The 23,034-nt window shown below is 71.2% G+C and overlaps 3 protein-coding genes across 6 annotated transcripts; 1 reads left to right on the forward strand and 2 right to left on the reverse strand.

Annotated features, from left to right (window-relative positions):
* Window positions 1-336: 336 nt before the first annotated feature.
* BEST2 (bestrophin 2) lies at window positions 337-6,151 on the reverse strand. The gene is given in 12 exon segments (XM_065043812.1): window positions 337-542; window positions 739-789; window positions 791-858; window positions 964-1,044; window positions 1,472-1,624; window positions 1,897-1,974; window positions 2,225-2,379; window positions 3,067-3,202; window positions 3,204-3,301; window positions 4,174-4,268; window positions 4,814-4,911; window positions 4,913-6,151. Coding segments are annotated over 12 exon segments (1,257 nt in total). The 5' UTR covers window positions 4,967-6,151; the 3' UTR covers window positions 337-352.
* A 353-nt stretch (window positions 6,152-6,504) lies between these two features.
* On the reverse strand, window positions 6,505-11,732 carry GET3 (guided entry of tail-anchored proteins factor 3, ATPase). Of its 4 annotated transcripts, XM_065043815.1 has the most exons (9): window positions 11,544-11,732; window positions 11,210-11,236; window positions 10,808-10,931; window positions 10,184-10,332; window positions 9,452-9,602; window positions 9,199-9,306; window positions 8,046-8,244; window positions 6,761-6,922; window positions 6,505-6,698 (listed from the first exon to the last, which is right to left on the reverse strand). In XM_065043815.1, exons 1-8 carry the CDS (start codon window positions 11,729-11,731, stop codon window positions 6,789-6,791), a joined length of 1,080 nt encoding a protein of 359 aa, XP_064899887.1. In that variant the 5' UTR covers window position 11,732; the 3' UTR covers window positions 6,505-6,698; window positions 6,761-6,788. The 4 variants fall into 4 exon arrangements, with proteins under 4 accessions (XP_064899887.1, XP_064899888.1, XP_064899886.1 ...); XM_065043816.1 differs by lacking the exon at window positions 11,210-11,236 and adding an exon at window positions 10,991-11,017 and having other exon boundaries at window positions 6,505-6,922; XM_065043814.1 differs by having other exon boundaries at window positions 6,505-6,922.
* Window positions 11,733-13,849: 2,117 nt separating this feature from the next.
* Window positions 13,850-22,994, forward strand: FBXW9 (F-box and WD repeat domain containing 9). The gene is given in 17 exon segments (XM_065043823.1): window positions 13,850-14,760; window positions 15,142-15,243; window positions 15,608-15,735; window positions 16,331-17,252; window positions 17,776-18,133; window positions 18,978-19,031; window positions 19,033-19,120; window positions 19,791-19,919; window positions 20,269-20,302; window positions 20,305-20,380; window positions 20,845-20,936; window positions 21,210-21,328; window positions 21,330-21,359; window positions 21,456-21,569; window positions 22,158-22,247; window positions 22,345-22,410; window positions 22,785-22,994. Coding segments are annotated over 13 exon segments (1,323 nt in total). The 5' UTR covers window positions 13,850-14,760; window positions 15,142-15,243; window positions 15,608-15,735; window positions 16,331-17,252; window positions 17,776-17,777; the 3' UTR covers window positions 22,860-22,994.
* Window positions 22,995-23,034: the final 40 nt, after the last annotated feature.

Raw genomic sequence — 23,034 nt, forward strand, 5'->3', positions numbered from 1 at the left:
CGGGTCCCCCCGCCCCGGTTCTGCCCCCAACAGGGGAAAGTGAGGCAGGACCCGCACTCCTGGGTCCCTCCCGAACGCCTGGGTCCCTCCCGCACTCCTGGATCCCCCGGGGCCGGTGACGCAACCGGAGTCACCGAGTTCGTCGCTGACGTCACAGCGAAGGCGCCGCCGCTTCCGGGCGGGGGCGGTGCTGAGTCAGCGCGGCAAGACGGCGGCGGGGGCGGGGCCAGCCGCTCTGGCCGCCTCTCGCTGCCCGTGGAGGACCGGAGGGTCCCGCGGGGACCCCCGGGGTCCCTGTGCCCGCCGGATCCCGCAGCGAAGCGCCGGACGCAGCGCTGGGCGGGATGGCCGTTTATTCCGGGGGGTTTGGGGTGTCCCCCCCTACACCAGCTCCTCGGCGCTGGGGGGCGGGAACCAGCCCGTGTCCCCCCCCCCGCAGCCCCGCGGGGTCCCCCGGGGGGGGCTCCAGGGGGTCCCCGGGGTCCCCCGGGGCGTCCCCGATGTCGTCGAGCAGCTGGAACTGCAGCTCGTCCTTGGGCAGCCTGTGGGACGGGGGGGTCACGGCAGAACCCCCCGGGTCCCCCAAAACCCGACATGGGGGCAGCTTGGGGGGCAGGGAGGGTTGGGTCACCCCCGCCCGGACTCCTGGGTCCCTCCCGGACACCTGGGTCCGTCCCGAACTCCTGGGTCCCCGGAGCAGTCTGGGGTGAGGGGGTCACGGGGGGGGTCCCCACTCACGTGACGTCGAAGGCGGAGCCCCGGAAGGGGGGTCCCCGCGGGGGTCCCCGTGTCCCAGTATCGGTTGCGCTCCAGCGGTGGCAGCTCCATGGCCACCTCGTCCATGGCCAGCATGGACACCTGCGCCGGACGCCTGGGTTCCCCGGATGCCTGGGTCCCCTCCCGAACACCAGGGTCCCTCCCGGACGCCTGGGTCCCTCCCGGACGCCTGGGTCCCCAGGGTACCTGGAAGTTTCGGTCGATCAGCATGTTGGTCTCGAAGTCGTCGTCGTCCTCCCCGAAGGGGTTGATGAGCTGCTCGGCCACCTGCGGGGCCACCGTGTCCCCATGTCCTGTGTCCCCATGTTCCCATGTCCCTCCATGTCCCTGTGTCCCCATGTCCCATGTCCCATGTCCCCATGTCCCCCCCATATCCTCTGTCCCCATGTCCCCATGTCCCATGCCCCCGTGTCCCCTGTCCCTGTGTCCCCATGTCCCATGTCCCCATGTCCCCATGCCCCCTGTCCCTGTGTCCCCGTGTCCCCATGTCCCATGTCCCCCCATGTCCCCTGTCCCTGTGTCCCCATGTCCCATGTCCCCATCTCCCCATCTCCCCATGTCCCATGTCCCCATGTCCCCACGTCCCCATGCCCCCTGTCCCTGTGTCCCCTGTCCCTGTGTCCCCATGTCCCATGTCCCCCATGTCCCCACGTCCCCATGCCCCCTCTCCCGTGTCCCCTGTCCCCGTCCCCACCTTGAGCCAGCCCACGTAGAAGAAGAACTGCAGGAGGGTGAACACGGGCACCCCCAGGTCCAGCTCGTGCCCCTCGTAGCCCTGCGCCGGGTCCAGGAACTGCCGGCCCACCAGGCACGTGGCGAAGAACGCGTACACGGCGATGGTCACCACCTGCGGCAGGGACAGCGTGCCGCCCTGTGTCACCGCCCCTGTCACCCTGTGCCACCCTGTGTCACCGCCCCCGTCACCCCTGTCACCCTGTGTCACCGCCCCGTCACCCCCTGACACCCATCGTGTCCTCGTGTCCCCCCATGTCCTTGTGTCCCCAGTGACCTGTGTGTACACCAGGGGAACCCCCGTGTCCCCATGTCCCCCTGTCCCCGTGTCCCCGTGTCTGTCCCTGAGTCCCCCCCCGTGTCCCCGTGTCCCCGTGTCCCCGTGACCTGCGTGTACACCAGGGGGACGCTGATCCAGTCGTAGTGGAACAAGAGGCTGCAGCGGCTGCGGAACCGGTTCAGCTCCTGGGGACGGGGGCGGGGGTCAGGGGTCAGGGGTCAGCTCCTGGGGATGGGGTTGGGGGTCAGGGGTTGGGGGTCAGGGGTCAGGGGTTGGGGTTCAGCTCCTGGCGATGGGGGGTCAGAGGTTGGGGTTCCGAGGACGGGGGGTCAGGGGGTTTGGGGTTCAGGGGTTGGGGATCCCAGGAGGGAGTTGGGGGGATCCCTGGGGGTTGGGGGGTTGGGGTGTTTTTGGGGGTTTTGGGGGGTTTGGCACCTCCAGGAGGGTCTGCAGGGCGGGCCCGTCGCGCAGCCGCCCCTCCCCCCGCGCGCGCGCCGCCAGCGCCGAGAACCAGACGCAGGGCACCCAGAACCGGTTGTGGGGCGAGCGCAGGCGCTCGAGGCGGCGCCGCTCGGGCAGCGTCAGGAACCCTGCGCGGCAACGGTGACGTCACCGTGACGTCACCGCATCCCCGTGACGTCACCACAGCCCCATGACGTCACCGTGCAGGCGCTCGAGGCGGCGCCGCTCGGGCAGCGTCAGGAACCCTGCGCGGCAACGGTGACGTCACCGTGACGTCACCGCATCCCCGTGACGTCACCGCAGCCCCGTGACGTCACCGCAGCCCCGTGACGTCACCGCAGCCCCGTGACGTCACCATGGCCCTGTGACATCACTACTCAACCTGTGACATCATTGCCACCTCATCATGCGACTGCCACCCTATGATGTGACCATCAGCCGCGTGACGCCGTCACCACCCTGTGACATCACCTGTGACATCACCTGTGACACCACCAAAGTGTCCCCAACACACACCGGCCTCCACAGGCACCCCCTGATGTCCCCATGATGTCACCGTGACATCACCCCGTGACATCACAGTGGTGTTCCCATGACATCACTGTGGCATCACCCCATGATGTCACTGTGACATCACCCCATGACGTCACTCACCGGCCTCCACCAGGTGCTCCATGGTGGGGAAGCGTTTCCGGGCGGCCGGGCTGACCGCGCGCAGCACCAGCAGCACCGGCCCCGGTGACGTCACGGTGACATCACCCCGTGACATCATCACAGTGTCCCTGTGACGTCACCGCGGTGTCCCCATGACTCACCGGCCTCCACCAGGTGCTCCATGGTGGGGAAGCGCTTCCGGGCGGCCGGGCTGACCGCGCGCAGCACCAGCAGCGCCGCCAGCGCCGCCCAGCGCAGCAGCGTCCGGCGCAGCAGCCGCCCCCGCGCGTCGCCCCCCCCGCAGCGACCCGGCCACGGCCACCGCCAGCCCGTCGGGGGCGGGGACGGCGCGGAACTGCCCCCACCAGCGCTCCAGCACCACGGCCACGTAGAAACCTGCGGGGCAGAGCGCGTCACGGCGACACGGGACACGGGGAACCGCCCTGGAGTGGAGCACTGGGGGCACTGGGAGCACTGGGGACACTGGGAGCACTGGGGACACTGGGAGCACTGGGGACACTGGGGGCACTGGGAGCACTGGGAGCACTGGGGGCACTGGGGGCACTGGGAGCACTGGGGACACTGGGAGCACTGGGGGCACTGGGGACACTGGGGGCACTGGGAGCACTGGGGACACTGGGAGCACTGGGGGCACTGGGAGCACTGGGGGCACTGGGGACACTGGGAGCACTGGGGACACTGGGGACACTGGGAGCACTGGGAGCACTGGGGACACTGGGAGCACTGGGGACACTGGGGACACTGGGAGCACTGGGAGCACTGGGGACACTGGGGACACTGGGAGCACTGGGAGCACTGGGGGCACTGGGGGCACTGGGGACACTGGGAGCACTGGGAGCACTGGGGACACTGGGAGCACTGGGGGCACTGGGAGCACTGGGGACACTGGGGACACTGGGAGCACTGGGAGCACTGGGGGACACTGGGAGCACTGGGAGCACTGGGGACACTGGGAGCACTGGGGGGGGGTCCCAGGGGGTTGGGGTCCCAGGGGTTTTGGGGTTCCCAAGGGGGTTTTGGGGGGTCCTGGGGTTTCCCAGGGTTGGGGGCCCAGGGTTGGTGTGTCCCAGGTGGTTTTGGGATCCCAGTTTTGGGGTGGCGGGGGGTTTGGGGTGCGGGGGTTTTGGGGTCTGGGGGGGTTTGGGGGTCTGGGGGGTTTGGGGTGCGGGGGTTTTGGGGTTTGGGGGTTTGGGTGCGGTGGTTTGGGGGGTCTGGGGGGCGGTTTTGGGGGGCGGGTCCGTCCTCACCGAGCACGAAGGACACGGGGATCAAGTCGGCGGATTTGTCGCAGTACAGAACCAGCTTCTCGAAGAGCCGGCGCTGCGGCTCGCTCAGCACCCACCTGCGCGGCCACGGCGGTCCCCAATGGTCCCCAGCGGTCCCCAAGGGTCCCCAAGTATCCCCAACGGTCCCCAATGGTCCCCAACGGTCCCCAGCTGCCCCCTGGGTCCCCAGCTGTCCCCGTGTCCCTGTGTCCCCTGTCACCTGTAGGTGGCGCTCAGATCCCTGTCCCCACAATGTTCCATGTCCCCGTGTCCCCATGGTGTCCCCACGTCCCCATGGTGTCCCCATGTCCTGTGTCACCTGTAGGCGGCGCTGAGCACCCTGTCCGCACAGTGTCCCCATGTCCCCATCATGTGCCCACAGTGTCCCCGTGTCACCTGTAGGCGGCGCTGAGTGCCCCATACCCCATGGTGTCCCCATGTCCCCACGTCCCCCCGGTCTCCCCATGTCCCCACGGTGTCCCCACGTCCCCCCCGGTGTCCCCGTGTCACCTGTAGGCGGCACTGAGCGCCCCGTCCCCACGGTGTCCCCATGTCCCCACGTCCCCCCGGTCTCCCCATGTCCCCACGGTGTCCCCACGTCCCCCCGGTGTCCCCGTGTCACCTGTAGGCGGCGCTGAGCGCCCCGTAGGCCGCCAGGAAGAGCAGCAGCTCCCGGTAGAGCAGTTTGTAGATGCTGCCACGCCAGAGCAGCAGCAGCCGCGGAGAACCCGCCGAAGCGCGCCGTGGCCACGCGGGAGCTGTACGTCACCGTCATCCCGACGGACACGCGGACACGGGACGGACACGCGGACCACGGCACCTGGGACACGACACACGGACACGCACCTGGGACACGACACACGGACACAGGACGGACACACGGACACGGCACCTGGGACACGCGGGAGCTGTACGTCACTGGTCATCTGGGACACACGGACATGGGACTGACACACAGACACGGGACCTGGGACGGACAGACACAGGCCGGGGACACACAGACATGGGGAGGGGGACGGCTGGGGGGGCCCTGAGATGGTGACAGGCGGGGGTGTCTGCACCCGGGGACACCCGGGACACTGGGGGCACCCGGGGACACTGGGGACACCCGGGACACTGGGGACACCTGGGGACACTGGGGACACTGGGGACACCCGGGGACACTGGGGACACCCGGGGACACCCGTGGGACACTGGGGACACCTGGGGACACTGGGGACCCCCTGGGACACTGCGGACACTGGGGACACCGTGGGGACACCCGGGGACACCGTGGGGACACCGTGGGGACACCCGGGGACACCGCGGCCGCCGCCCCTCACCTGCAGGTCCGGCTGTGGCGGCTCCGGCGCCACCGGCCGCCCCGGGGCCTTAAATCCCTGGCGGCCCAGCCCGGGGGCGGGGGATGGGGGGTGGGGGGAATGGGGGGCATGGGGGGCGGGGGATGGGGGTGGGGGATGGGCACAGGGACCGGGACACCGCGGGTCCCGGGGGACACGCCCGGGCCCTCCCCCCCTCCCCCCCCCCAGCAGCCGCTCCGGTCCGGCCGGTCCCGACCCGGGAACCTGAGCCGGCGGCGGGACGCCTGGGTCCCTCCCGAACGCCTGGGTCCTTCCGAATGCCTAGGTCCCACCCGAATGCCTGGTTCCTCCCGAACGCCTGGGTCCTCCCCCAGACACCTGGGTCCCTCCCGAATGCCCGGGTCCCTCCCGGACACCTGGGTGCCCCCGAACGCCTGGGTCCCTCCCGGACACCTGGGTCCCTCCTGAACACCTGGGTCCCTCAGCAGCGCTGGCTCTGTCCCCCGGACGCCTGGGTCCCCCCGGACGCCTGGGTCCCCCAGCAGCGCTGGCTCCGTCCCCCGGACGCCTGGGTCCCCCCGGACGCCTGGGTCCCCCAGCAGCGCTGGCTCCGTCCCTCGGACACCTGGGTCCCCCCGGACGCCTGGGTCCCCCCGGACGCCTGGGGTCCCCCAGCAGCGCTGGCTCCGTCCCCGGGACGCCTGGGTCCCCCCGGACGCCTGGTCCCTCAGCAGCGCTGGCTCCGTCCCCGCGGCCTCGTGCCAGCGCTGAGGGGTGACAGGGACAGATCACAGTGGGACACGGGGACAGGCGGGGGGGGCGGGGGGGGCCGAGCGCTAATGAGGAACCACTAATGAGGGTCCCCCGCGTCCCCCGGGCCCGCGGCCAGTGGTGCTGACGTCACCAACCCTCCCTGGGGACCCAGGCGTCCGGGCCCCCCCGTTGTCACCCCCCCACGTCACCCCGGGGACCCAGGCGTCCGGCCCCCCCGTTGTCACCCGAGTCCCCTGTGTCCACTTCCCAACTTTATTATTTACACGAGGTCCCTGGGGGGGTCCCGGGCTCAGCCCCCCCAGCCCGGGGGACACGGGGGGACCCGGATGGACGGGGGGGGGACACGAGCAGCCCTGGGGGGGACACGGTGCTGGTCGGGCTGCCGGGGGGGGGCAGAGCCCTCCAGCCCCCCCGGGTTACTGATGGGGGCCCGGGGGGGTCATTTGGGCTCCAGCAGGAGCAGCTGAACGTGTCGACGCGCTCGGCCCCTCCCGGGGGGGTGATTTGGGGGGCGCGGGGGGGTCACTTGGGGCTGGGGGGGCTGAAGGGCTCCAGCAGGAGGGGCGCTGAACGTGTTGACGCGCTCGGCGCCAGCGAACCTCGTGGGGCAGCAGCGGCAGCTTCACGATGTGGAAATCCTCGTACAGGTCCTCCATCTGGGGACACCCCACGTGAGACCCCAATACACCCCAAATACACCCCAAATACACCCCAAATACACCCCGTACAGGTCCTCCATCTGGGGACACCCCACGTGAGACCCCCAAATACACCCCAAATACACCCCAAATACACCCCAAATACACCCCAAATACACCTTGTACAGGTCCTCCATCTGGGGACACCCCACATCTGACTCCCCGAAATACACCCCAAATACACCCCAAATACACCCCCGAAATACACCCCCCGAAACAAACACCTCGTACAGGTCCTCCATCTGGGGGGGCACCCCGAAATCAGCCCAAATACACCCCAAACACACCCCGAAACAAACACCCCGTACAGGCTCTCCATCTGGGGGGGGGCCACCCCAAACGCACCCCCAACCCCCCCCAGCTCCCCCAAACACTGACCCAGGACACCCCCGCACTGACCCCAGACCCCCCTGTCCCCCCGGCCCCGGTTACCCTGCTCCAGGCCCCTGGCCGGGCTGCGTTCGGCCTGCGCACACGGGCACAGAGACACCCCCCAGACCCCCCAGGACCCCCCCCAAGACCCCCAGGACCCCCCAGGACCCCACAAGGACCCCCCCAAGATCCCCGTCCTCGTACCTGCTCCAGGCGCTCGGCTGGATGCGTCCGGCCTCGCACACCCTGCACTGGGGACACCCCGCACCCCAACACTGACCCAGCACCCCCGGACCCCCCGTTACCTGCTCCAGGTACTCAGCCTGGACGCGGTGCCGGTTGCCGTGGTTACCTGCTCCAGGTACTCGGCCTGGACGCGGTGCCTGGTTGCCATGGTTACCTGCTCCAGGTACTCCGGCCTGGACGCGGTGCCGGTTGCCGTGGTTACCTGGTCCAGGTACTCGGCCTGGACGCGGTGCCGGTTGCCATGGTTACCTGGTCCAAGGTACTCGGCCTGGAGACGCGGTGCCGGTTGCCGTGGTTACCTGGTCCAGGTACTCGGCCTGGACGCGGTGCCGGTTTGCCGTGGTTACCTGGTCCAGGTACTCGGTCCTGGACGCGGTGCTGGTTGCCCATGGTTACCTGGTCCAGGTACTCGGCCTGGACGCGGTGCCGGGTGCCGCGGTTAGCCGCGGTTTGCCGTGGTTACCTGGTCCAGGTACTTGGCCTGGATGCGGTGCCGGGCCTCGCACATCTTGCTCACGGGCGCCGCGGTCCGGGAACACCAGCTGGTTCACCACCACGTGTGGGTGTCGATGCGGGCACTTGGCCAGCTCCTGGATCAGCCGCTCGGTCTCGTACAGCGACAGGAACTCGGCGATGCACACGCAGATGAACGTCGTCTGCTCCTGTGACAATGACAGCGACAATGACACGGTGACACTGCCATGGCGGTGACACCACCCCCGTGTCACCCCGACGTCCCCATCCCCTGCACAGCAACAGGACCTTGGTGACACAGACGAACCCGGTCTGTTCCCTGCCCCCAAAGGTGACACAGTGACACAGCGACGATGCCACAGGGACAATGACACAGGGACAACGGGACACTGCTGCCCATGTCCCCCGACCCCCCGTCCCCCACACAGTGACAGGAGCTCGGTGACAGAAACACAGACACGGACAAACACCGCCTGCCCCGTCCCCCCACGGGTGACAACGACAGCCGCTGGTGCCAGCAGGCTCAGGGATGAGGTGACACGGTGACACGGTGACACGGCGACACGGCCCCAGTGTCCCCTGTCCCCGCCCGAGCCCCGCGGCGCTGGATCCACACAGGAATGTGCCCGGACCGGCCGCTCACGGTCCCGTCCCCACGTCCCGGTGTCCCCTCCCGGTCACAGCCCTGTCCCCCGGGCCACGTCCCCTCCTGTGTCCCATCCCCCTCCTGTGTCCCATCCCCCTCACAGTGTCCCCCTTCCCCAATGTCCCCGGTGTCCCCAATGTCCCGTACCAGCTCCCTAAGCTGCTCCGTCATGGAGTGGATCCCGTCCCTGTGTCCCCCTGATGTCCCTGTGTCCCCACTGTCCCCCTGGCGTCCCCAATGTTCCCAATGTCCCGTACCGGGTCCCTGAACTGCTCGCTCACGGAGCGGATCCCGTCCCTGTCCCCATGTCCCCAATGTCCCCAAGGTGTCCCCATGTCCCCATGTCCCCCTGGTGTCCCCATGTCCCCAGTGTCCCGTACCGGGTCCCTGAACTGCTCGCTCACCGGAGCGGATCCCGTCCCTGTCCCCATGTCCCCAATGTCCCCAAGGTGTCCCCATGTCCCCCTGGTGTCCCCATGTCCCCAATGTCCCGTACCGGGTCCCTGAACTGCTCGCTCACGGAGCGGATCACGGGCAGCGTCTCCTCCAGTTTGGACGCCAGCTGGTCGGCGTTCATGTCCCCCAGCCCCAGCATGTTGCACATCTGGGAGGTGACAGCGGGTGACGGGGGCGCAGGGGCCCGGGAACCCCCAGACCCCCCCAGACCCCCCGGGACCCCCCAGGAACCCCCTGGGACCCCTGGGACCCCCCAAGGACCCCCCAGACCCCCCGGGACCCCCCGGCCCCACCTGGGAGATGAAGGGGCTGATCTGGTTCTTGATCTGCATGAGCCGGCCCAGCCCGCGCTCCACGATGGTGGGGAAGTTGAGCAGCCGCAGCGTGTGCCCCGTGGGCGCCGTGTCGAACACCACCACCGAGAAGTTCATCCCCTTCACCAGCCTGGGGGCACGGGGCTGTGACCCCCCTGGGACCCCCAAACCCCCCCCGGGACCCCCAAACCCCCCAGAGCCCCCTCAGCCCCGTGTCAGTCACCACCACCGAGAAGTTCATCCCTCTTCACCAGCCTGAGGGGCACGGGGCTGTGACCCCCCTGGGACCCCCAAACCCCCCCCGGGACCCCCAAACCCCCAGAGCCCCCCTCAGCCCCGTGTCAGTCACCACCACCGAGAAGTTCATCCCCTTCACCAGCCTGGGGGCACGGGGCTGTGACCCCCCCGGGATCCCCCCGGGACCCCCAAACCCCCCAGAGCCCCCTCAGTGCCCCCAGAGCCACCTCAGCCCCATGTCAATCACCACGGCAGAGACGCTGCGCCATTGCCAGCCTGGGGGTGTTGGGGTACACAGGCCCCCGTGACACCCCTGTCCCCCTGTGTCTCCCCCTGTCTCCCCATGTCCCCCCTTGTCCCCTGTCCCCACCGTGTCTCCCCCTGTCCCCCATGTCCCCCCATGTCCCCCCATGTCCCCCGTGTCCCCAGCCCCCCGTGTCCCCCGTGTCCCCCGCCCCCCCGCGCGGGGCGCACCTCATGACCTCGGCGTAGCTCATGGCCTCGTCGATGCCCGGGAAGGCGCTCATGGCCTCCTGCATCATCTTCTTGCCCATGCTCAGCACGTTGTCCTCCTCGAAGAACTCGTCGGGCAGCTCGGCCACGCCCAGGCTGGGGTCGATCTCCTGGGGGTCAGGGGTCGGGGGTCAGGGGGGGGCTGGGGGTCAGGGGGATTTGGAGACTCGGGGGACCGGATCAGGGGGTTCTGGGGGTCAGGGGTCAGGGGTCGCGGTCCAGGGTCAGGGTCAGGGTCAGGGTCGGGGTCAGGGTTGGGATCAGGGGTCAGGGTCAGGGTCAGGGGTCAGGGTCAGAATCAGGGTTGGGATCAGGGGTTAGGGGTCAGGGTCAGGGTCAGGGGTCAGGGTTAGGATCAGGGGTCAGGGTCGGGGTCAGGGTTGGGATCAGGGGTCAGGGTCAGGGGTCAGGGTCGGGGTCAGGGTTAGGATCAGGGGTCAGGGTTAGGGATCAGGGGTCAGGGGTCAGGGTCGGGATCAGGGGTCAGGGTTGGGGTCAGGGAGTTAGGGTCAGGGGTCAGGGGTCGGGGGCCAGGGTCGGGATCAGGGGTCATGGCCGGGGTCAGGGGTCAGGGGTCAGGCGCACCATGGCGAACAGGTTGTCGTAGCCCTTGACCTTGGTGGGCACCTTGGAGAACTTCTGGTCGAAGGCGTCGGAGATGTTGTGGGCGGGGGTCGGTGGAGATGATGAGCACGCTCTCTCCCGCACGCGGCACAGCTGCACCCGCCAGGCTGCAGCTGGACAGACGGACAGACAGACAGATGGACCCGGCACAGCTGCACCGCCAGGCTGCAGCTGGACAGACGGACAGACACGGGTCAGTGGGACAGACAGACAGACAGACAGACCCGGCACAGCTGCACCGCCAGGCTGCAGCTGGACAGACGGACAGACAGACAGATGGACCCGGCACAGCTGCAGCACGCCAGGCTGCAGCTGGACAGACGGACAGACACGGGTCAGTGGGACAGACAGACAGACAGACCCCGGCACAGCTGCACCGCCAGGCTGCAGCTGGACAGACGGACAGACAGACACGGGTCAGCGGGACAGACGGACACGGGTCAGCGGGACAGACGGACGGACAGACAAGGGGACAAGCTGCAGCTGGACAGACGGACAGACAAGCGGACAAGCTGCAGCTGGACAGACAGACAGACAAGGGGACGTGCACAGCTGGACAGACACACGGACACGGGACCAGCGCCGGGGGGTCTCTCATGTGGGGACACGGCGGGACACAGCCCGGGGGCCCGATCCCCGTGGGCCCGATCCCGACCCCCACGGGCCCGCTCCCGGCCCCGGCCCCGTCCCGCCGCACCTGCAGGTGGTTTTGCCCACGCCGCCCTTCCCGCCCACGAAGATCCACTTGAGGCTGCGCTGCTCGATGATGTTGGCGAGCGTGGGCTCCAGCGGCTCCACGTCGGGCGCGTCCTCGAACTCCTCGGCCTCCGCCGCCCACCCGCCCGCCGCCGCCATCTTCCCCGGGAGCCCCGCCCGCGCTCCCATTGGCCGCGGCCGCGCCGCGCCGGCCCCGCCCCCGCGCTCCATTGGCCGAGCGCCCCGCCCGTCTAAAGCGAGGGGCGGGCCCGCGCGCGCGAGCGTTGCCTTGGCGACGCCCCGCCGTGCCGCGTCATCGCCCGGCGCCGCGCGCGTCCCGGCGTGCCCCGCGGCGCGGCGGCGGAGCAAGATGGCGGCGCGCGGGCGAGGAGCGGGAGGCCGCGGAGGCCCCGTCGCCGCCTCCCGGGCCCGGCGGCGGCGTCAACGTGTTCGCCAACGACGGCAGCTTCCTGGAGCTCTTCAAGCGCAAGATGGAGGCGGAGCGCGAGCGCGAGCGCCAGCGGGGGGCGGCGGACGCGCCCGGGGGCGCCGGGGCCGGACCGGCCGACGGCTCCAAGCGCGGCGGCGGCGCCTTCGGCTTCGTAAGGACGCGGGAACCCCGGGACCCCCCCGGGACTCCCCAGGGACCCCCTCATCCCCGGGACTCCCCAGGGACCCCTCAGGGAACCCCCGGGACCCCCGGGACCCCCCCGGGAACCTCCCGCACCCCCTGGGACCCCCCGGGAATCCCCAGGGAACCCCGGGACCCCCGGAACCACCCCGGAGCCCCCCAGGGAACCTCCCACACCCCCCGCACCCCCCGGGAACCCCCGCACCCCCGGGACCCCCCGATCCCCGCGGTTCCCCGCCCCCCCCCCCCCCCCGTTGTTTTTGCCGCTCGTGAAACCGCCCAAAACGGCCCCAAAACGGGACCCGGGGCGGGGGGGATGGACGGACGGACGGACGGACGGACGGACGGGGGGGATGGACAGACAGACAGCGGCGGGGAGAGGACGGATGGACAGCGGGGGGGGGTGGATGGACGGATGGACAGTGGTGGGGGTGGAAGGATGGACAGACAGACAGCGGGGGGGGACGGACAGGCGGACGGACAGGCGGACAGCGCCCGTGCTCGGCTCCGTGTCCCCAGGTCGGGCGGCGCCGCGGGGGCCACAAACTGGCCCTGAAAACGGGGGTGTGGCCAAGAAACAAGACGAACGGAGGAGGTGGGGGCGCGGGGGCACGGGGGTCATGGGGTCACTGGGTCACGGGGGGCATGGGGGGGTCATGGGGGATGATGGGGGCGGGTCAGGGGGGGTCTGGGGGGGTCACAGGGGGGTCACGGGGGATGATGGGGGGGTCACCGGGGGTCATGGGGGATGATGGGGGGGATCTGGGGGTCATGGGGATGATGGGAGGGGTCTGGGGGGGTCACCCGGGGGTCACGGGGGATGATGGGGGGGTCACGGGGGGTCACGGATGGTGCTGGGGGTTGGGGGGAGTCACGGGGGGTCATGGGTGATGATGGGGGGGTCAGGGGGGCATCACAGGGGGTCACGGATGATGTGGGGGGGGTCACGGGGAATGATGCTGGGGGTCGGGGGGGCTGCCCCACTGGCCTCATTTCCCTTTTTTGCTGCTCTTTTCCTCTTCCAATTTCCCGGCCCCGCCCCTCTCCCTCCCGGCCCCGCCCCCTCTCCCTCCGGCCCCGCCCCCTCTCGCTCCCGGCCCCGCCCCGCAGGTGCTGACGAGTAAAGGCGACGCGTGGGCCAAGTACATGGCGGAGGTGAAGAAATACAAAGCGCATCAGTGCAGCGACGACGACAAAACGCGGCCCCTGGTCAAATAGCCACGCCCCGCCACGCCCCGACCACGCCCTGACCACGCCCGGCCACGCCCCGCCCCACCTGGACACGCCCGGCCACGCCCGTTTTTGCGGCGATCAAAGGACTCTGTGGCGGAGCCGCCGGCCCCGCCCCCCGCGGCCCCTCCCCCCCCGCGGGTTTTGGGCGGGGGAGGGGCGGGGTGGCGGCTGCATTAAAGACGCCGGAGGGTTCGGAGCCCGCGGCTGCTTGTGGTGAATGGGGCCGGTTTGGGGTGAATTTGAGCGGTTTGGGGTGAGTTGGGCTGGTTTTTGGGGTGAATTGGGCCGGTTTGGGGTGAATTTGAGCGGTTTGGGGTGAATTGGGCTGTTTTCTGGAGTGAATGGGCTGGTTGGGGTGAATGGGGGTTGTGGGGTGAGTTTGAGCGGTTTGGGGTGAATGGGGCGGTTTTGGGTGAGTTGAGCGGTTGGGGTGAATGGGACGGTTTTGGGGTGAGTTTGAGTGGTTTGGGGTGAATGGGGCCGGTTTTGGGGTGAGTTTGAGTGGTTTGGGGTGAATGGGGCCGGTTTTGGGGTGAGTTTGAGCGGTTTGGGGTGAATGGGCCGGTTTTGGGGTGAATTTGAGCGGTTTGGGGGTGCTGCCCCAGGGGGGTGGCGGTCGCGGGTGGAACCGTCCAGTCTGTGCTCCCGGTTCCTCCGCCCGCTGGTCCCAGTTCCAGCTCCCAGTGCCCCCAGCTCACCCTAAATCTCCCCCCAACCCCCCCCTGTTCACTGTGACCCCCCCCCCCCCCGCCTCCCCGTTCACTGTGACCCATCCCAGCTCCTGCCCCCCCAATTCACTGTGACCCCTCCCGGTCCCCCCCCAGTTCTCCCCCCAGTTCCTCCCGACCCGCCCACTCGCGGCAGGGCGGGGGAGTCTCTTGCCCCCTCCCCCCCCCCCGCCAGTGGTCCGTTCCGCGCGCGGTGCACGCCGGGAGGCGCAGTCCCGCCCTGGCCGTTGCGCTCCGCGCACGCGCGCGGCCGCTCCCCGCCCACCCCCCGCGGCGGGCTCCGCCTCCGGCGCGCGTGGCGCTCACGTGGTGCGCGCGGCCGGCGGGGGTCAGAGCGCGCGAGCGCCAGAGCGCGCGGGAGCGGCGGCTCCACGCGGACCCGGGACCACCCGGGATCCACCCGGGACACCCGGAACCCTCCGGGACACCTCGGGATCCCACCCGGAACCCTCCGGGACACGCCGGGATCCCACCCGGGGCACCCTGGGACCCCCCGGTATCCCACTCGGACCCACCCGGGGACACCCGCGAATCCACCCGGAACCACCTGGAACCTCCCGGGATCCCACCCGGACCCACCCGGGACACCCCGGAACCCCCGGGATGCCACCCGGGCGCCCCCGCAGGTACCGGCCCCGGCGGGGGAAGCGGCGCGCGGGGCCTGGGGGGGGCGGCGGGGGGGAGATCTGGGTCCCCCGTGTCCCTTCCCACCCCCCACATCCCCGTGTCCCCCCGTGTCCGTGTCCCTCCCCGCCCCCCCACGTTCTGTCTCATCACGTGTCCCCCACGTGCTCTTGCCCCCCCATGTCCCTGTGTCCCCCCATCAATGTTCCCCGCGTGTTCCCCGCGTGCTCCTGTGCCCCCCCACGTCCCTTCCGGCCCCCCCACCCCGCTGTGCCCCCACGTGTCCGCCCCGTGTCCCTTCCTGCCCCCTCCCATTCTTCTCTGACCACGTGTCCCCCACGTGCTCTTGCCCCCCCCCCATCTCAGTGCCGCTTCCCCCGCAGGGACCGGGCTCTGCGCCCCCCCCGCCGGACCGGGACCCCCGCCCCGCCCCCCCCCCCGCCCCCCGTGAGCAGCTCGTGAGCGGCTGGGGCGCAGCTGGAGCGGTGAGTGCGGGGACCCCCCAAAACCCCCCCCCGGACACCCCAAAACCCCCCCCAGGGACCCCCCCGGACACCCTCACTTCCCCATTGCCCTGCTGAAGGCGGGGGGACACAGGGACGTGGGGGACACATTGGGGGAGCACACGGGGGGGGCACACGGGGGGGCACACGGGGGGGGGCACACGGGGGGGGCACACGGGGGGCACGGGCCCCCGGAGCTGATGACAGACCCAGCGCTGAGGCCCGTGATGCCGGTTGTGTTCGTACTGTCTGATCCGGGGGGCCGCGGTGTCCCCCAATGTCCTCTGGTGTCCCCAATGTCCCCTGATGTCCCCCAATGTCCCCCAATGTGCTCTGGTGTCCCCAGGGTGACAAGGATGACGACACCGGCAGCGACCGGGACGTCCCGGCCGCGGGTCCACAAGTGGCGCTCGGTGACGGTGACGGTGACACACGAGGAGCCCAACGGGGACGCGCTGCCCGAGCGGAACCTCGGTATGGGCGGGGGCCGGGGGCTCAGGGGACACCGGGGGCGGTTTTGCCCGTGTGTGACGTCGTTTCCCCGTGTGATGTCGTTTCCCCACGTGTGACGTCGTTCCCCACGGGTGACGTCATTTCCCGCGTGTGACGTCATTTCCGCGTGTGACGTCATTCCCCACGTGTGACGTCATTTCCCCGTGTGACGTCGTTCCCCGCGGTCGCTGTCCCCGGTTCCAGCTCCGGCTGTTCCGCGGCGCCGCCCGTCGGACGCGCTGGGGACCCCGTGTCCCCCCCACGTCACCCACGTCCCCCGGTCTGGACGTCACCTCAACCAGCCGGGTAACGTCACCCGTGTCCCCCCGTGTCCCCGGACCCACTGATGACAGCGACACAGACATTCGAATCCCGAACTCCCCCTGTGGAACTCGCTGAGCTGAGGGTCCCGCGTCCCTCCTGTGTCCCCACGTCACCTCGTGCCTACATGTCCCCTCCCCAGTGACACTGTCCCCGTGTCCCCGTGTCCCCACGCTGCCCGTGACCGTGTCCCCACGTCCCCGTGTCCCGTGTCCCCACGCTGCCCGTGACCGTGTCCCGTGTCCCGTGTCCCCAGCAGCGCCCGAGGCCGCGGATCCAGCCGCATGAGCTGAAGGACGCATTCGCGGGGGGAGGGGACGGGGGGACCCCCCTGGGACGGATGGACGGACCCGGATGGACACACCGCCCCCCCGGGATGGACGGACAGACGGACCCGGATGGACAGACGGACCCGGATGGACACACCGACCCCCCCCTCCCTGAGCCCCTGGGGGGGAATTGGCGCTAAAAGCGTCAAAAATGGGGGTTGGGAGGGCGGGGCCGTGACCCCCCCCTCCCGCCCCCTCCCCCGCTCCCGCCCCTCCCCCCGCCTCCCGCCCTCCCCCACCTCCCGCCCCTCCCCCGCACGAGCGACCTGTGCTGGTGCCCACCGCCCCCCCCTCCCCGTTCTTGCGTGGCAAACAGAGACCGTTATTGATCATTATTGTCATTGACCATTATTTACTGTCATTGGTTGTTATTGACATTGACCGTTATTGACCATCATTGATCATTATTGAGCGTCATTGACCGTCATTGATCATCATTGACCGTTATTGATCATTATTGACCGTCATTGACCATCATTGATCATTATTGCGCATCATTGACCGTTATTGATCATTATTGACCGTCATTGACCGCTATTGATCATCATTGACCGTCATTGATCATCATTGACCGTTATTGATCATTATTGACCGTCATTGACCGTCATTGATCATTATTGCCCATCATTGACCGTATTGATCATTAGTGACCGTCATTGACCGTTACCGGTGTCGGTGCCGTTTGTTCGGGTTATTTCGCGGGGGCGGGACGGCGTGGCCAAACGCGTCCCACCTCCGGCGCCGCTGGGTGACGTCACGGCAAGCCCCCATTGGAGGCTGCGCGGGTCACGTGGGGGCGGCGCGCCGGAAGGGGAAGCGGCCGTGGCTGTGGCGACGGGACGCGCTCCGGTACGGCGGGTCAGGGGACCCGGACCGCGCGTGGGGCGGGGGGGCGGGGCCGAGCGGGGGCGGGGCCGAGCGGGGGCGGGCCGAGCGGGCGCTGAGCGGCCCGAGGAGCCGCCGGGTCCCGCGTCCGGTAGCGGCAGCGCGGCGCGGGGGGGGCCGGGGGGTCCCGGGGCTTTGGGGGGAGGGTCGTGGACCTCGGGGGGACCCGGGGCTCGGGGGGTCTCGGGGCTTTGGGGGGTCCCGGAGCCGGGGGGGTCTCGGGGTTCGGGGGGGGGATCGATCTCAGGGGCGTCCCGGGATTTTGGGGCGTGGTCCCGGAGCTGGGGGGGGCTCGGGGGGGGTCCGGGGCTTTGGGGGGGGATCGTGGACCTCGGGGGGTCCCGGGGCGCGGGGGGTCTCGGGGCTTTGGGGGATCCCGGGGCTGGGGGGGTCCTGGGGGGTCCGGGAGCTCAGGGGGGGTCTCGGGGTGCGGGGGGGGTCCCGGGGCTCGGGGGGTCCCGCTGTAACGTTGTCCCGTTGTCCGCAGCCATGGACGGGGCTCCCAGCGACCCCCCCGGGGACCCCCCCGAGGACCCCGCGGCCGCGGGTCCCCCCGCCGTGCCCGGTCCCGGTGCGGGGGGGGGCCCCGGGGGGGGGGCGCGGGGGCGGGGCCGGGTCCCGGTGCCGGTGCCGGTGCGGGGGGGTCCCCGCCGCGCGCCCCCCGCGCTGCTGTCGCTGCCGCTGGAGCTGCTGCTGCGCATCCTGGCGTTCCTGGGCGCGCGGGAGCTGCGCGCGGTGCTGCCGCGGGTCTGCCGCGCGCTGCGGGACGCGGCGCGGGACCGCGCCGCATGGCGGGCGCGCCTGCGCGAGCGCGCGGGGGGGCGCCTGCCCGTGCTGGACGGTGAGCGCGGGGCCGGGGGGGCTGGGGGGGTCACGGGGTCGGGGGGTTTGGGGGATCTGGGGGGTCCCGGGGCTGGGGGGGTTTGGGGGGCTCTGGGGAGGGCGCCTGCCCGTGCTGGACGGTGAGCGCGGGGCCGGGGGGGCTGGGTGGGTCACGGGGTCGGGGGGTTTGGGGGATCTGGGGGGGTCACGGGGTCGGGGGGTTTGGGGGATCTGGGGGGGTCACGGGGTCGGGGGGTTTGGGGGATCCGGGGGGGTCACGGGGTCGGGGGGGTTTGGGGGTCCTGGGGGGTCACGGGGCTGGGGGTACCACGGGGGTCTGGGGGGGTCACGGGGTCGGGGGGGGTTGGGGGATCTGGGGGGTCACGGGGCTGGGGGTACCGTGGGGTCTGGGGGGGTCCCGGGGGGTTTGGGGGGTGGGGGGGGCTCTGGGGGGAGCACCTGCCCGTGCTGGACGGTGAGGATGGGGCTCCCAGGTCTGCGGGGTCCTGGGGTCTGGGGGGGTCCCCGATTTTGGGGGGTCCTGGGGATCTGGAGGCATTCTGGGGCTCTGGGGGGCACCTGCCCATGCTGGACGGTGAGGACGGGGGGGTCCTGGGGCTTGAGGGAGCCTGGGGGGTCCCAGGGGAGTCCTGGGCGCCTCGGGGGTTTGGGGGTCCGCTGGGGGGGCGGCTGTCCGTGCTGGACAGTGGGTGTGGGGGGGTCTGGGGCATCCCAGGGCTGGGGGGCGGTCCTGGGGCTCTGGGGTCCCGGCCCCCCCCGATGGCCCCCCACGCGTACCCCCACGCGTGCCCCCATGTGTACCCCCCATGTGTACCCCCACGCGTGCCCCCCCGCGGCGCAGACGAGGGGTTCGACGTGGCTGGGCGCGTGCGTGGAGCTGGAGGAGCTGCTGCAGCGCTGGGGGGGGCGCGCGCGGGGCCCCCCCGATGGAGCATTTCTCGCTGGACGACGGGCACTTCGCCTCCGTGGACTCGGTGCTGCTGCTGCAGGTGGGGGGTCCCCGGTTCGGGGGGTCCCTGTTCTGGGGGGGTCCCCGGTTCGGGGGGTCCCCGGTTCGGGGGGTGTCCCTGTTCTGGGGGGGTCCCGGGTTCCTGGGGGTCCCCAGTTCGGAGGGTCCCTGTTCTGGGGGGGATTCCCTGGTTCCTGGGGTCCCCCTGATTTTAAAGGGGTCCCCGCTTTTGGGAGGGTTTCATGGTTCTGGGGTGGGGGTCCTGATTCTGGGGGGAGTCCCGGGTTCTATGGAGGTTCCCCGGTTCTAGGGGGTTCCCCCCGATTCTGGGGGGGTATCCCCATTTCTGGGGGGTCCCCCTGACTCTGGGAGGTTCCTGTTCTGGGGGTTCCCTGACTCTGGGGGGGTTCCCCTGGCTCTGGGGGTTCCCCGGTTCCAGGGGGGTTCCCCTGGCTCTGGGGGGGATCCCCTGGCTCTGGGGGGGATCCCCTGGCTCTGGGGGGGGTTCCCCGGTTCCAGGGGGGTTCCCCTGGCTCTGGGGGGTTCCCCTGGCTCGGGGAGGTTCCTGTTCTGGGGGTTCCCTGGCTCTGGGGCGGTTCCCCTGGCTCCTGGGGGGGGTTCCCCGGTTCCAGGGGGGTTCCCCTGGCTCTGGGGGGGATCCCCTGGCTCGGGGGTCCCGTTCCGGGGTTCCCTGACTCCGGCGCCCCCAGGGCGGCTCCCTCTGCGTCTCGGGCGCCCGCGACCGCAACGTGAACCTGTGGGACCTGCGGGAGCTGGGCCGCGCGCCGGGCCGGGCGCTGGTCAAGGCGCTGGGCACCGGGCGCACCGGCACGCACAGGGTGGGTCCCGCCCCGCCCCCCCCGGGTGAGCCCCGCCCCGCCCCCCCCGGGTGAGCCCCGCCCCCCCCGGGTGAGCCCCGCCCCGCCCCCCCCGGGTGTGCCCCGCCCCGCCCCCCGGGTATCCCCGCGCCCCGGGGTGTCCCCCGTCGGGGGGGGGGGAGGATTGGGGGGGGTCTGGAGCTGCCCCCCCCCCGCAGGGCTGGGTGTGGTGCTGTGCCCCCGCCATGGGGGGGGGGGGGGGGTGGAATTGGGGGGTTCTGGAGCTGCCCCCGCAGGGCTGGGTGTGGTGCTGTGCCCCCGCCATGGGGGGGGGGGTAGAATTGGGGGGTTCTGGAGCTGCCCCCCGCAGGGCTGGGTGTGGTGCCTGGCGGCGCGGGAGCTGCGCTGTGCTCGGGCTCCTGGGACAGCACCGTCAAGCTCTGGGACCTGGGGGCCGAGGGGCAGCAGGTCGGGGAGATCAGGTATCGGGGGCGGGGGGGGGCTGGGGGAGGGTCTGGGGGGGACCCTGGGGGGGTCCCAGGCTTTGGGGGGGTCCTGGGGGTCTGGGGGCGCCCCCAGTGTTTGGGAGGGTCTTGGGGGGGTCCCAGGGCTATGGGGGCTCCTGGGGGTCTCAGGTGTCCTGGGGGTCTGGGGGGTTCCCCAGTGTTTGGGGGGGTCCTGGGGGTCTTTGGGTGTCCTGGGGGCCTGGGGCGGTCCCAGGGCTATGGGGGGGTCTGTGGGGTCCTGGGGGTTGGGGGGGGATCCTGGGGGTCTCAGGGGGGTCCTGGGGGTTGGGGGGATCTGGGGGGGCAGCTGCTCATGCTGGATGGTGAGTGCAGGGGGGCTGGGGGGTCCTGGGAGTTTGGGGGGGTCCCTGGGCTTTGGGGGTTTTGGGGTCCCGAGGGGGCCGTCCGTCTCCCTGACCCCCCCTGACCCCCCCGCGCAGGGAGAAGGCGGCCGTGCTGTGTCTGTGCTACCAGCCCGACGTCATCGTCACCGGCACCTACGACAAGACGGTGGCGCTGTACGACCCGCGAGGTGCGGGGGGGGCCGGGGGGGCTGGGGGGGGCCGGGGGCTCGGTGACCCCCCCTCACCGCGCCCCCCCCCTCCCTCCACCAGCTACAAGCCCCACGGCAGCGCGGTGCTGGCGCTGGGGGGGCCAGGGGTGCTGGGGGGCGCTGGGGATGCTGGGGGGGGCTGGGGGGTTGGGGGGTGTTTGGGGGCACTGGGGGGTGCTGGGGGGCGCTTGGGGGGTGTTTGGGGGCACTGGGGGGGGTCTGGGGGCTCGGCGCCCCCTCACGCCCCCGCAGCGGCGCAGTCCCTGGTGCGCAGCTACAAGCCGCACGGCAGCGCGGTGCTGGCGCTGGCGGCCGAGACGCGGCTCGTGGTGTCGGGCAGCGAGGACCGCACGCTCGTGGTGTTCGACCGAGCGCGCCGGCGGCGTCCTGCAGCGCCTGCAGGTGCGCGGGGGCCGCGCGGCCCCACGTCCCCCGCGTCACCCGCGTCCCCGCGGCCCCCAAATCCCACCCGCGTCACCGCGTCACCCGTGTCCCCAGCTGCAGAACTACCTGCTGTCCATGTCGTACCGCGACGCGCAGCTCTGGGCCGGCGACAACCAGGGACGCGTCTACGTGTTCGGGAGCGGCGGCGGCGGCTTCCAGCCCGTACGGGTGCGTCCCCAAACCTGCTCCGGTGTCCCCAAACCCGCCCCGTGTTCCCAAACCCGCCCGGTGTCCCCAAACCTGCCCCGTGTCCCCAAACCCCGCCCTGGTGTCCCCAAACCCGCCCCCGTGTCCCCAAACCCGCCCCGTGTCCCCAAACCCGCCCCGTGTCCCCAAACCTGCTCCGGTGTCCCCAAACCCCGCCCCGTGTTCCCAAACCCGCCCGGTGTCCCCAAACCTGCTCCGGTGTCCCCAAACCCACCCCGGTGTCCCCAAACCCACCCCGGTGTCCCCAAACCCGCCCCGTGTCCCCAAACCCGCCCTGGTGTCCCCAAACCCGCCCCGTGTCCCCAAACCCGCCCCGTGTCCCCAAACCCATCCTGCTGTCCCCAGCCATGCCAGTGTCCCCAACCTCCAGGGTTTGTCCCCAACCCAGCCCTGCTGGCCTGGACCAGCCTGGGTGTCCCCAAACCCCCCGATCTGTCCCCAAACCAACTCCATGTGTCCTCACCCCCTGATCTGTCCCACATCACTGTGTGTCCCCCGCTCTGTCCCCTGTCACCGTGTCCCCCCCTCACTTGTCCCGTGTCCCCGCAGTACTTCGACGTGGGGCACCGCCTGCAGATCACGGGGCTGTGGCGCTCGCTGGGCTCTCTCTACACGACGTCCACCGACCGCACGCTGCGGGTGGGGTCCCCGCCCCCTCCCCGGGGGCCCCGCGTGGGGCGGGGAGGGGCTGAGCCCGCCTTGGGGGCGGGGCTGCGAATGGCTCCGTGTCCCGCAGATCCACGTCCCCACGGACCCCCCGCGCACCATCTGCTCCTGGACCCACGACGACGTCCTCAACGGGGTGAGAACGCGTGCCCCCCACCACGCGTGTGGCCCCCCCGTGTCCCCCTGACCCCCCGTGTCCCCTGACCCCCCGTGTCCCCTGACCCCCCGGTGTCCCCTGACCCCCCGTGTCCCCTGACCCCCCCGTGTCCCCTGACCCCCCCGTGTCCCCAGTGACCCCCCCGTGTCCCCTGACCCCCCGTGTCCCCTGACCCGCTGTGTCCCAGTGACCCCCCCTGTGTCCCAGTGACCCCCCCGTGTCCCCCTGAACCCCCGTGTCCCCTGACCCCCCCGTGTCCCCTGACCCCCCGTGTCCCCGTGATCCCCCCGTGTCCCCTGACCCCCCCGTGTCCCAGTGACCCCCCCGTGTCCCCTGACCCCCGTGTCCCCCAGATCAGCGTGGAGGGCGACGTGGTGGCCGCCGCCTCCGGGGGCCTCTCGGTCGAGATCTGGAGGCTCCGCACGTGACCCGGGGGGGTCCCCGCCGCCGGGGGGGGGTGTCCCCGCTCCCCCGGGGCTCCTGCCGGCTGCGGGGACCCCCCCCGCGCCCCCCGACGCGGAGGAGCTGCCGCCTGCTCACGGGTATTAAAGGATTTGACTGGAGCGGAGGCTGCGGCTGACGCGGCTTGGGGGGATTTGGGCG

The sequence above is a fragment of the Columba livia genome, chromosome 30, assembly GCF_036013475.1.
Source record: "Columba livia isolate bColLiv1 breed racing homer chromosome 30, bColLiv1.pat.W.v2, whole genome shotgun sequence".
NCBI classification, from domain to species: Eukaryota; Metazoa; Chordata; class Aves; order Columbiformes; family Columbidae; genus Columba; species Columba livia.